The 15000-nt window shown below is 47.2% G+C and overlaps 1 protein-coding gene across 1 annotated transcript in view; it reads right to left on the bottom strand.

The window, feature by feature from the left end:
* mapkapk2a (MAPK activated protein kinase 2a) overlaps positions 1 to 15000 on the bottom strand; it is a 70024-nt gene that overhangs the window by 13982 nt on the left and 41042 nt on the right. Inside the window, exon 2 of the mRNA XM_080846034.1 lies at positions 12403 to 12542. Within this exon, the coding sequence (XP_080702160.1) occupies positions 12403 to 12542 (140 nt within the window). The remainder of the gene's footprint in view (positions 1 to 12402; positions 12543 to 15000) is intronic.

The following is a 15000-nucleotide window of genomic DNA, read 5'->3' as shown; positions in this document are numbered from 1 at the left end:
TGTGTGTGTGTGTGTGTGTGTGTGCGCATCAGGCCTGTTAGTCTGGGGCAGTGTGTGTGTGTGTGTGCGCATCAGGGCTGTTAGTCTGGGGCAGTGTGTGTGTGTGTGTGTGTGTGTGCATCAGGCCTGTTAGTCTGGGGCAGTGTGTGTGTGTGTGTGTGTGTGTGTGTGTGTGTGTGTGTGTGTGTGTGCGCATCAGGCCTGTTAGTCTGGGGCAGTGTGTGTGTGTGTGTGTGTGTGCGCATCAGGGCTGTTAGTCTGGGGCAGTGTGTGTGTGTGTGTGTGTGTGTGCATCAGGCCTGTTAGTCTGGGGCAGTGTGTGTGTGTGTGTGTGTGTGCATCAGGGCTGTTAGTAAGGGCCGAATTATGCTCTGTTTTAGACGTAACGCGTAAGCACGTAATTTACACAAGGAACTTGCTTTAGACAAGTTTTGATTTAAGGTTCGTTTTAGACGCAGAGCCGTGTTGCAAGGCTTGTGAGCCGTGTTGTGTGTTGCAAAGCAAATTGACACCAGAACTGTAGATTTTTTTTTTAGTTAAGTAAGCCTATTTATTGCAGCAGGACAAAGGAAAAAAACTTACCGGAGCATGAACGTGTAGTGGGCGAAAGGCTTGATGTTATGAATACATGTGTTACACAAAATACAAATGTTGGCAATTCAGTACCAGTGGCGAAAAAGACAGCACATGACGCAAAAGTTCGTTTATTGACATCTTTTAATGACTGCGACAGGCTTTAAAACGATGTGTTTATGAGTTACATTATTCAAAGATGAGGTGATAAACGGCGAAAGAATCTCATCATGTTGTCAATGCTTGTAACTACAATGGTGCTGGCCACAAGGTAACGGCAGGTTACTGTTAACTTTTGTATGAGCAGAGCGGGCTCATTCTATCAAACTCGCTGGTGCAATTGATGGATTCACGTCAATATAAACTCAAAGATATCACCATGACTCACAAGTGGCGGAAAATGAATATGAAAGTACCTATTTGTTCGTGAATGACCACATTCTCTCCAAACAATCGCGGGTGAGAATGGGATATTCGCGGTAATTTGAGCGTCCTTATAAGTGTTTAAAGAGGATTTGTAAAGGAGTTCATGTCTTCGGACCTCTTCTGTTATGTTTGTTCCTAATCCACAAGAAAAGGCTTGTGAGACGGTCTACAGGGTATTCATGATTTAAAAAAATGTCTGGGTCTAAAAAAGACTGTATGCTATTAACCCGGAAACGTGAGACTCTGTGTGAAAGGCTGTGGTAGCCGGCCAATCACAGCCTTTGCGAGCTGTGTAGGGCCGTAGTGTTTTAGTCGCATAGTCAGGAATTTTGGGCGACTCACTTAAGCACGTAAGGGGGGGTATTTTACCGCGCAAGGGGGGGTTGTGTATCTTACGTGCTTACGCGTTACGTCTAAAACAGAGCATAATTCGGCCTTTAGTCTGGGGCAGTGTGTGTGTGTGTGTGCATCAGGGCTGTTAGTCTGGGGCAGTGTATACTGTGCCCACTTCGCTTTCTCTATACTACTAGGACAGATCCCGGGGGGACACACTCACACACATACAGACAGTAACACACATTTATTCATACATGCCACACACACACACACACACACACACACACACACACACACACACTTATATATATACTTATACTCATAGTCAGTTAAGGGAAGACTCCAAGGAAAGGAGCAGGAAAAGGGTCAAGCACAGCGAACCTCTTAGAAAGTCACACAGTGATGCTCAGCCTTTTTTACCAGATGACAGACACACACACACACACACACACACACACACACACACACACACAAACACACACCGCGATGCTTAGCCTTTTTAGGCGCAATTGCGAGTGAAATACTCGCACTGTAGAGCCCTGACCGGTCACCTTCCGTTCAACTCCACAAAATGAAAGTGACGTAGTTTCGCTGTACTAAAACAATAAATAAAGTGATCCTTCCTGTAAAACAGGGACCGCAGACTACCAGACAAAGGCTATGAAAATACCAGGATACTCGGAGACTTTCCACAGAAGCCAGTCAGTCATCGCTTCACATGCTTATGCCACATCATCTGTGAGGGCCTCTTCTAAAAGCACCAAATTGCCCAAGGCAGCTGATACAGCTACTGGAATGATCTGCTCGGGGATGTCAGCAGGGATCGGCTGATGACAGAGTGATGGGGACCAGATGACAGGGACAATCACAGACACACACACACACACACAGAATCAACGCAAACTTGTGATGGAAAAGTTCCCCACTGACCCCGTACTGTCCTGGGAATGAAAGAGAACACTATGATAACACACACACACACACACACACACACACGCTAAATCTTGGGCATTGGGTGAGATCACCTCATTACGGAAATCAACAACAAGACACAGAGACACTAACACACATTTATACATACATGCATGACACACACACCTGCATACACACACTCATTTATTCATACATGCACACACACAGGCTGGTGTAACCATGAGGAGCGTGGGGTGACCACACACGGCCCTCAAGGCCCCCCTGCAGGAACACACACACACACACACACACACACACACACACACACACACACGGCCCTCAAGGCCCCCCTGCAGGAACACACACACACACGGCCCTCCTGCAGGAACTGGACTCATTTCCCAACACTGGGGCCTATGCCATTGCCACACCTCATGTGGCTGCCTGCTTACCTCCGTACACACACACACACACACACACACACACACACACACACACACACACACACACACACACACACACAGAGGAAGAAACATCCTTCATTGCTGATTCATGTCTGCGGTGGAGGTGACACACACGTGAGGAAAGCCAAAAGACAAGGTGGGTACAAAAAAAATACAGACTGCCTGCACATCCGGACCTGGTGGGGATGTCTTTCATAATTCACAATGGGTGCTTCTCCGAAACGGAACTGAAACGTCAGCGTGGCTAGAGTTCTGCTCAGCTTGTGAATCTACCGACCACCTTAATGACCCTTAAGTGTAAATATTACTAACAAGAATAAAATTTACATTTACATTTAGTCATTTAGCAGACGCTTTTATCCAAAGCGACTTACAAGGATGTCTACACATTTTACGTTTTACACTGATGGCACACTGCACATCAGGAGCAATTAGGGTTCAGTGTCTTGCTCAAGGACACCTCGACAGGGAATCGAACTAGCAACCTTCTGATTACTAAATGACTTCTCTACCTCCTGTACCACTGTCGCCCTTGGAATAAGTTTCCAAGAACAGGACGGACATCCGACCGACAGACGGACAGACGGACACAGCAGCCCTACAGTTTGCACACTAGTCCGAAAGGGCCATAGGAAGGCAAAAGTGTGTGAGCGTGAGCGCGAGTGTGTGTGTGTATGAGTGTGTGACTCAGAATCGCATCCTTCATGCTTATTAGAGGCCTCCTGTCGCACTGACCACAGCCACTATGACTTCCTCTGAAGACGTGACAGAGATGAGTGTGTGTGTGTGTGTGTGTGTGTGTGTTTGGCCCAGAGCTAAGAGTGTGTGCGTGTGGGGCCCAGAGATAAGTGTGTGTGTGGCCCAGAGATGAGAGTGAGTGTGTGTGTGTGTGTGTGTGTGTCCCTTAGAGGAGTTGGCTTTCATGAAAAAGCAGCAGATGTGGGGAAGGGGCCATGTCTGCAAGGAAATGGGCGATCAACACGCCCCAGCGCACAGCGTTTACCGTCAGGCTTGTCCAGATATGTCTCTGTGGTTGTGCGGGTGTGTTTGTGCATGCATGTGTGTGTGTGTGTGTGTGTGTGTGTGTGTGTGTGTGTGCGTGCTGGCCTGTGTGCTCATCTGCAGGCGTGCTGGTCTGTGTGTGTACGTGTTTGTGTGTGTAAAATACATTTGCACGTGCGCGCATAACACACACACACACACACACACACACACACACACACACACACACACACACACACACACACACACACACACACACACACACACTTACACACACACACACTTTGTGGCCACAGCACTCATTTCTGGTGAGGAGTTGCACACGCCACTCAAGACCCAGCCTGATTATCAGAACGATTGATCGTTACGAGTTATAGTCATGTTGATATTAGATTGATACATTTTTATGACTGGCAACTTCCTCCCACTTTCGGTCACTGTTGTGTGTGTTTCGGACATTGTGGGCTCAGTAATAAGCCACCAGCCACTGAGAATGCTGTGGTCAACCTTGAACCAAGTCATTCTCGGAGTATATGCAACACATTCAAGCAATTTGGCATACATCAGCGAGTCTTGAGTTTCACTGGGGGCGTCCTTCAGGGAATGGGAACTAACACCATGGCTTGGCCGTTGAACTCGCTCAACCTGAGCAGTCATGCCATAATATGATGATGACACTTATGAAACACTTTGGTCTTTTTTTTTTTTGCAGCAGCCCTTTTTTGCAAGCGGCACAGATCCTCCTCATATTAGTATTTGCATTCGTAGTTTCGATCTGTCTCCGTTTCACAGTTAATCTTCTTACGGTTTCATTACTCATCACGACGCCTGGTCGACTGTGAGAGTGTGTGTGTGTGTGTGAGAGTGTGTCTGTGAGTGAATGTGAGTCTGTTAGTGTGTTGTAGGGCTGTGACCACAGCACGTTTTGCCACTTTCTATATCACTCACCCCCCCCCCCCCTACTTCCAGTCCGAGGCACACAGGAGGGCCAGACGCTGCACACCTCTCCCCCACACACACACACACACACACACACACACACACACACACACACACACACACACACACACACACAGGAGGGCCAGACGCTGCACACCTCTCCCCCACACACACACACACACACACACACACACACACACACACACACACACACACACACACACACACACACACACACACACACACACACACACACACACACACACACACACACACACACACACACAGAGGAGGGCCAGGCGCTGCACGGTCCTTCTCTTGCCGTTGAAATAGAAACCTGCCATTCCAGCACCTTTATGTCAAATCCTAGAAATGTATGAGGTGCGCCAAACTACCAAGAGAGGATCAGAGTGTGTGTGTGTGTGTGTGTGTGTGTGTGTGTGTGTGTGTGTGCGTGCCTGCTGCATGCATGCGTGAACCACCTTGGCTGATTGTTTGCATGCGTTTCTTTTTGTGTGTAAATTACTGTGTGTGTGTGTGTGTGTGTGTGTGTGGGTAAAATGCATTTGCACGTGTGCACACACACACACACACACACACACACACACACACACACACACACACACACAGAAACTTCACACTGCTGGCTCTCTGAACCCTCTCGGGACTCAAAGCTTTTGAACTGAGGTGGTGTTTTCTTCCGTTTGGCAGAGCGCCACTCTGGAGGCAAAATACGACATCAAAGCCCTCGCTAACCCTAACCCAGTCATGGCACCACTCCTCAGATGGTTCACACACCAAATACGAGCGCAGCGGAATTCAGTTTCCAGTTTCAGAGGCGTCTCAGAATCTCTGAGGCTTTCATAACATCTCTCTTTTTTTTTTTTTTTTTTTTTGCAAAGTTGCGTTTACATATGGTGAAAACAACCATATATACACACACCATTGTTGTTGCCATGTCGTTTTTGGCATAGTTAGCTGTTGTTTCTGTTCTTGTTGGTTTGAGATGCAAGTACACGAGCGAGACATATCCTTGAGTATAGTGGGGATTATGGTTGTGTTATGAAACACGAGAGAGACATATCCTTGAGTATAGTGAGGATTATGAGAGTACACGAGAGAGGCATATCCTTGAGTAAAGTGAGGATTATGAGAGTACACGAGAGAGACATATCCTTGAGTAAAGTGAGGATTATGGTTGTGTTATGTAACACGAGAGAGAGATACTCTTGAGTATAGTGGGGATTATGGTTCTGTTATGAGGAGAGAGACATATCCTTGAGTATAGTGGGGATTATGGTTGTGTTATGAAACACGAGAGAGACATATGCTCGTGAGATTGGTGACCTCTCATGCCCACTGTAAATTTAAACTGTCATTTCTAATTTTCTTCCATTCCGAAGAGAAGATTCATTTCTGCTGTAAAGTGATATTGTGTGATTTCTTGTAACCCACGGTAGGTTTTGTTGTGTGGCTTTTTTTGTTAACACATCATGGGACTAGTGTGAAAACCACTTTTGCTGCTGCTGCTACTGTGTCTACATGTTTCTCATCAGAGGTTTTCTTTGCATGCACACACGCATGAATGCACACATGCTGCGAATCGTTAGTGTGTCGCACAGGAAGTGTTTAATGGTTACATAGTTCAAACACCCATGATTGAAAGTGCTTAAAAGTTGGTAAGAACGTACTGCATTTTCAAATGCAGAAATGCAAAGTGACGTCGTTCAAACTATGACCGATTAACCTAACTATAGTGGACAACAGAGGTCTCAAGAATCCGCTAGAGCAGTCATACTCAAGTAGCGGCCCGCGGGCCTTTTGTGGCCCGCGGGGTGTCTATTAATGGCCCTCGAGCTGTTTTGAAAAGTTTTTTTAATTATTAAAAAACCGCGCGCCGCGATCTCAATACGAGGCTGGGGGTTGCAACGATAAACAGATAGCAATCACACCATATCAGCCCAGGTTTGAAGCATTGGCCAAAGAAAGCAGAGGCCAATTCTCCCATTAAAGGGGACATGTGAGAAATGTGAAATAGTTTGGTAAACAAAGCACAAAAATGAGCTGTCTGAAGGCTATTTGTTTAACAACATGGTTAATAACAGGGTTATGTTTGGTTTTATTTAGTTATTTATTTTAATATATGCCCAAATTAAAATTATATTTTTATTTTAGGAACTATTTTTGTTTTTAATAAAAAGGAAATGTTATGTTATAAAATGCTGTAAATGTTATATACGTTATGTTATGATACGTTATCGGACGTACACGGTCCCAATAAATGGCCCCTTGAGTCACTGAATTTTTTTTTTGTGGCCCCTCATCATTTCTACTTGAGTACCCCTGCGCTAGAGGGTCAGAGGCAGTAAGCATCCGCTAGAGAGAGATAGATAGATAGATGGATGGATAGATGGAAACTTTATTAATCCCGAGGGGTCAGAGGTATTAGGGGTTAAGGTAGGGGCTGTCGCTCTAACCAGCGGCACTTCAAGCACACCTTATTGGAATCAGTGTGACTGAAAGGCTTGAGTATCTAAATGGTGATTGTCCAGCCAATCAGGAATCTCACTGATGAGGTCAGTCAAGGAAGACGTCCAGCCAATCAGGAATCTCACTGATGAGGTCAGTCAAGGAAGACGCCAATGAAAGGAGAAGGTAAATGAAACAGCGCACAGCGAACGTCTGAGAGACACACACACACACACACACACACACACACACACACTCTGAGAGAGTCACACGGTGATGCTCAGGTCACCTTCCGTTCAACTCCACAAAATGAAAGTGAACGTAGTTTCGCTGTACTAAAACAATAAATAAAATGAGCCTTCCTGTAAAACAGGGACCGCAGACTACCGATACTCGGAGACTTTCCACAGAAGCCAGTCAGTCATCAATTCACATGCTTATGCCACATCATCTGTGAGGGCCTCTTCTAAAAGCACCAAATTGCCCAAGGCAGCTACTGGAATGATCTGCTCGAGGATGTCAGCAGGGATCGGCTGATGACAGAGTGATGGGGACCAGATGACAGGGACAATCACACACACACAAACACACACACACACACACACAGGGAATCCACGCAAACTTGTGATGAAAAAGTTCCCCACTGACCCCGTACTGTCCTGGGCATGAAAGAGAAAACTATGATAACACACACACACACAAACATTTATTCATACATGCATGACACACACACACACACACACACACACACACACACCAACGTATTCATACATGCATGATGCACACACACACACACACACACCAATGTATTCATACATGCATGATGCACACACACACACCAATGTATTCATACATGCATGATGCACACACACACACACGCACGCACGCACACACACACACACACACACACCAATGTATTCATACATGCATGATGCACACACACACAGACACACGCACACAAACACACACACACACACACACACACACACCAATGTGTTCATACATGCATGATGCACACACACACACCAATGTATTCATACATGCATGATGCACACACACACGCACACACACACACACACACACACACACACACACACCAATGTATTCATACATGCATGATGCACACACACACACAACTGCACACACACACACACACACACACACAACTGCACATGCATGCATACGTGTATGATCTTGACACAGTAGACAAGAGTCCTCCATGACCTGCGAAACCAGGCAGCAGTGTTTATGTCTGACGAGTGCAGAGCTTCCGTGTTTTCAACAAGCGATGCACAATGGCACAATTTCGACTCCTCATCAACCACACGCACGGGCAACAAGTGTCACTCGTCCTCAGTCTGACGTGAGCCCCGAGGCAAACACACTTTCGGATCAGCAGATAAACCCGCTGCTTGCGTCAAACAAAGGGTTAAGTGGCGCCGCGCTCCGGGGTGTGAAACGGAGAGACGTGGCCAGCCGCGGCCGGCGTGGAGGAAAACCGTTTGGGTGTGGTTGGTTACCACGGCAGCCCGGGGCCCGGTACAGGACAGATGTGAGAGTGCGTCAGCAGATTTTATTTCTGTGTGGTTTTTTTCCTTTTTTTTTTTCTTTGTCTGAGATGGGGGCGAAAGCAGTCGTTGTCGGCGGCGGTTGCGTAACTGCACAGAGAGCCGAAGCACTTTCAGTATTTCACAACCGACATAAGGAAATCAAAAAGGAAGAGAAAAAAAAAAAAGCATAACAAAGCACCATTATGTCAATCACATGCTCTAGACGTGCCCAACACAAATTGGCTCAGATCAACACGCCATGCCCTGGCAGAGGGTAGAGGGTGAGGGCGGCACCATGCTTCAGGGCTCGCCACTCTAAAGAGGGGTCTGGAACAAGACTATTTCGGAGCTCTCTTCCTCCACCTAGTGTCCAAAGCTTGATATGGAACAAACACTAATCATGCAACACACTGTAAAGATGGTCAGCTCTAGACTAACTCTGATCCATGCAACACACTGTAAAGATGGTCGGCTCTAGACTAACTCTGATCCATGCAACACACTGTAAAGATGGTCGGCTCTAGACTAACTCTGATCCATGCAACACACTATAGAGATGGTCGGCTCTAGACTAATAGTAGAATAAAAACCGCACTCTCAAGCTTTTCTCTTTAGAAATAAGACCAGTTTATTTTCGTACAGACGCGTTTCGGCCTTACGCCATCGTCAGTGTGTGACGGCTCTAGACTAACTCTGATCCATGCAGCACACTGTAGAGTGCTCTGGCCTTTTCCCAAGAGTATGTGTGTGTGTGTGTGTGTGTGTGAGAGGCTACTATCTAGGAAGCTGTTGGTATTGTCGCCCAACCCTGGAGTGTATTTGAGTCTAATGATTAAAAGATCTGACCAGAGTTGTTCAGGAACAGTGAGGATCTGTCAGGGCCTCCACCATAGCCAAACACAAAACTAGTGGGCCACCGTAGCCTGCCAACACACATAATGCAAACACAAAACTAGTGGGCCACCGTAGCCTGCCAACACACATAATGCAAACACAAAACTAGTGGGCCACCGTAGACTGCCAACACACATAATGCAAACACAAAACTAGTGGGCCACCGTAGCCTGCCAACACACATAATGAAAACACAAAACTAGTGGGCCACCGTAGCCTGCCAACACACATAATGAAAACACAAAACTAGTGGGCCACCGTAGCCTGCCAACACACATAATGAAAACACAAACCTAGTGTCTTTTTTTCCAATACGATGTCTGTCAAACTCCAATTGAAACTGCCAAGGGATATAACCTCTTCTAGGCGCCCTCGCTGCCCAGGCGATGATGGAGTTGCCCCTCTCCAAACTGCCATAAATCACCCCACACACACACACACACACACACACACAATTGAAAACCTGCTCCATGACACCAATATGGCACTGACTCATGGCTGACTGGTGTCATATTGCTTAAATATACTGTGTGTGTGTTTTAGGACATTTGTTTCATCACACTGAGAGTGTGCAACAGTTTCAGCAAGCTTTAAGTTTCTGTCAGATAAACTCTGATTAGTCAATCGGATGGGCGATGCACTGTCACTTGTGCCTCTATATTTAGTACTTTTCCGGCAAGCTTTAAGTTTCTGTTGCGTACAAGAGCAACACACTTAGGTTTGCACATCGGAAAAACTATGATTCGTCATTAGTCAATCAGATGGACGATGCACCGTCACTTGCCCCCTCTATATATATATAATATATTTACATTGATTCCTCTTTATATAGACTATTTACATTGATTCTATAGAATATTTACATTGACCCTCTATGTATAGTTTATTTACATTGATTCCAATGGTGAACGGAATGCATTTGAATCTGATCTGAATTTGGAGGACATCATCAACTACCCCTTCTGAACACCTGGTACCAACATTTCTGATGCACGTCAACCAAGGTCAACAGAGGTCAGCCTCAGCAGACCAATGGGGAAACACTGAAGCTGACCACACCTCCAGGTTTTAGTGTCAGTTCCTCCTTCCCAGATCTTTCTAGCATCTTCTGTGTTATCCCAGAGACTCACAATGCGGAGAGGGACACACACACACACACACACACACACACACACACACACACACACACACACACACACACACACACACACCCCTGCTTGCTTACGCAGCTGAACCCCGCTGACCTGCCCTGTAGTCGGCCCATGTTGACGGAAGCAGACACGATGACTAAAGGTGCTGGTGAAATATAAATAAAATAAAAATAAAGATAGAAAACCGCAAAGACTGAAAATAGGGGCGTGAGTCATGGCATAACAGGCGTTGGACGATTCATCAGGAGTGATGAAACAACACGATGGATGAGTGAGGAATCATTTTTTGGAGGGGGGTGGAGGGGGTGTAGGAAACTCGTAAATAGTAAGGTGTGTTTCAAGAAGTGACATAAGCACCATACTGATGAAATGCTGTCATTATTAGACACACACGCACACCCACACACACGCACCCCCACACACACACGCACAAACACACCCCCACACACACACACACGCACCCCCACACACACACGCACAAACACACCCCCACACACACACACACGCACACACACAAATACGTGACATAAGCACAATGCTGATGAATGCTATGCTAATATACAATGCTAAACCTAACCCTAACAACTCAATTCCTTCAGAGTACCAGTTTGATACTTAAACATCTATGTGGAACGTCCAGGACTTTTCAACATCATAACTAGTACTGTATGCCTGAAATGACAGTTCAAACAACAGACTTTTATTCCATTCTGAGTGTGTTGTCTGACTTTTGCACACTGCGCGCGGACACACGCACGCACAAACACACACACGCGCACACACACACACACACACACACACACACACACACACACACACACACACAGCGTGATTTGAGTGCACCTTGCGTGCGGGAATGGGGCCCATCTGGGGGTAAGGCCCTGCCCCTGTGAACGTTTACTGGTAGCGCTGAGAGGGGATGCACCCGCTTAACCCTAAAGCAGAGCACAGGTCAGGTCACGAGCGCAGAGGAGACCACACACACACACACACACACACACACACACACACACACACACACACACAGCCCTAAAGCAGAGCACAGGTCAGGTCACGAGCGCAAAGGAGATCGCTGATGGTTTCTGGGTCAAGACAGAAGGGGAGGGGAGGAGAGGAGAGGAGGAGAATCTCACACACTCAGAGTGGTACTGCTGTCTGCTCAGGTAATGTTATTCCAGACAACGCACTCATTCTGCCTACTTTCGAGCAAAATAACGAACACCCAACTCCTAGGACACAATTGATGTCAATATGTGTGATACGTTGAATGAGTGACTGGTCAGACTTGAGGGGCTGACTGGTCGGGGTTTAGGGGCTGACTGGTCGGGGTTTAGTGGCTGACTGGTCGGGGTTTAGTGGCTGACTGGTCAGGTTTAGTGGCTGACTGGTCGGGTTTAGTGGCTGACTGGTCGGGTTTAGTGGCTGACTGGTCGGGTTTAGTGGCTGACTGGTCGGGTTTAGTGGCTGACTGGTCGGGTTTAGTGAGTGACTGGTCGGGGTTTAGTGAGTGACTGGTCGGGTTTAGTGAGTGACTGGTCGGGGTTTAGTGAGTGACTGGTCGGGTTTAGTGGCTGACTGGTCGGGTTTAGTGATTGACTGGTCGGGGTTTAGTGAGTGACTGGTCGGGTTAAGGGGCACACTGGTCGGGTTGAATGGCCGTCTGGTCGGGTCGAGCGGCTGACTTACCACTCCATGACGATGAGCAGGCACTTCTTCCCCTGGTAGAGGTTCTCGTAGACGTCCACGATGCGGACGATGTGTGAGCATGGCGAGGCTCGCCAGTGCAGCTCCACCTCTCTCCTGGCTTTGGTGCAGTCCTGCAGCATCTGAAGGAGACAGAGACACACTCATGAGCGGCCATGACTCTCAACAACACACACACTCATGAGCGACCATGACTCTCAACAACACACACACACACTCATGAGCGACCATGACTCTCAACAACACACACACACACACACACACTCATGAGCGACCATGATACCTTCTTTTTACCTTTTTTTTTTAAAAGATCTATTAAGTTATTTATTTTTCTGCCTGAATATGAGTGCAGCAGGGGCACCAGCCTCAAACACTAGAGGCATGTTATGGTCCGACTAGAAGTGTGCTGCCTGCAGTACCAGCCTCAACAACTAGAGGCATGTTATGGTTATCATGTTCCCTTCAATACATGACCCATTCTGACATTCATGATTGTTTGGGGCCACCTACTGGAACAAAATCGCCATTACAATCCATTACAATCCATTACAATCCATTACAATCTTTTCCCTTTTATTCAGAGGGACTCCTGGCTGTCCGCCTGCCTGCCATTGGTCCCTCCGCTCAATCTCCACTACGGTTCCTGTGGTGCCAGTCTGGCCACCCCAGGCCAGAATAATGGAGCACCAATCGGCAAACATTTCTCTAATATGACCCTAGTGTCCCGTCGTTAGTCCCTAATACTGGCTCACTCAATCTACACGTGTTCCCCAACATTCCCAATGGCTCATATACCCGTTTGACAATACAATTACAATTGTATTGTTTTGGCGCTATACAAGTCAAATTGAATTACGATATGAGCCTAGTGTTCTGGCGTCATCAGGGTTGCACTCTGCTGCCCCCTGTCTTTGGGTGTGTGCCATGACGGGCACAGGGGGCAGCAGCTGCAGAGGTTAAGTGCTCCTGTAAATGGCCTTGGGGACAGACAGCCATTAGGCGGGGTGTGTGTGTGTGTGTGTGTGTGTGTGTGTGTGTGTATGTGGGGTGATTTATGGCAGTTTGAAGAGGGGCAACTCCATCATCGCCTGGGCAGCGAGGGCGAGGGCGAACGCACCAATCAGATCTCTCGATTCGCTGGGCTAGCGTAAGCCTCATTCCTGTCATGCCACCGGGCGAGCGGGTGAGCATGGCACCCCTGATCTGCCCCCCCGCCGTGGCAAACACGCTCTTACGCAAGAGACATTAACATGCCAGCATGCCATATCTTCCCAGAGCCCATCACACACACACACACACACACACACACACACAGCTATCTCCCCCTAGCCCGTCACACACACACAGCTATGTTCCCCAAGCCTATCATGCGCACACACACACACACACACCTATCCCCCCTGAGTCCGTCATTCTCACACAAACACACCTCCCCCAAGCCTGGCGCTCCAAGCTGTAGACCGACACAAACGCAGCAGCAAACACCATAAAGTACGCACGCACGCACACACACACACACACACACACACACACACACACACACACACACACACACACACACACACAAACTGTGCAGAGTGTAGGTTCAAACTCGGCAGCAAACACCATAAAGGACGCTGAGGCGAGGAAGGTCAGTCTGCTGAGACTGAGAGCAAGAGGGCACAGACACACACACACACACACACACACACACACACACACACACACACACACACACACACACACACACACACACACTTTGCTGAGACTGAGAGCAAGAGGGCACAGACTCACACACACACACACACACACACACACACACTTTGCTGAGACTGAGAGCAAGAGGGTATACACACACACACGTACACACACACACACACACACACACACACACACACACACTCTGCTGAGACTGAAACAAGAGGGCACAGGCTCAGTAAAAGATTGGCCATGCTAAGATAAGTGATGTTCAAACAGCTCTATCATGATAGTGGCTAATAGCACATCTGTGTCTGAGAGCTGTTCAAAAGCACACACACACACACACACACACACACACACACACACACACACACACACACACACACACACACAGTAAAGGTGCATGCCACAAGTCCCTAAGTATGTGTGCCAAAGTCCGTTGGTGTACACGGATTCAGATAAGGACATTACCTCATTTATATGTACTCTTATAGCAGACGCTTATGTTCACAGCAAATAAGGCCACGTACACACGGACTTGTTAGAATAGCGCACTTCGCCATAACCCTCGTTTGTGTTGTGTTTTTGAAAACTTCCGCCTATAATAAAAAATCGTTTCACGTCAGAATTGCTCATATAGAGCTCCTGCGTCACGTGACTTTGATTGTCGGACGCCATTTTGGCAGTAAACATTACGACCGGCGCCAGCCTTGAAGAGTTCATACCGAGCGAATATACGTATATAACTAATAATAATAAATAAATAAAATGTAAATTAAGGTTGAAAATGACAGCCACTTAGGTTGGGTACGTTCAAAAACACAAACTAGCAAGTTACAGATGCACTGTAGTAGCTACCCAAGATAATAAACAAACATGCTAACGTGACACTGCCGTACC

This window comes from Sprattus sprattus (genome assembly GCF_963457725.1).
Source record: "Sprattus sprattus genome assembly, chromosome: 10".
NCBI classification, from domain to species: domain Eukaryota; kingdom Metazoa; phylum Chordata; class Actinopteri; order Clupeiformes; family Clupeidae; genus Sprattus; species Sprattus sprattus.
This window is presented reverse-complemented; position numbering and strand designations above follow the sequence as displayed.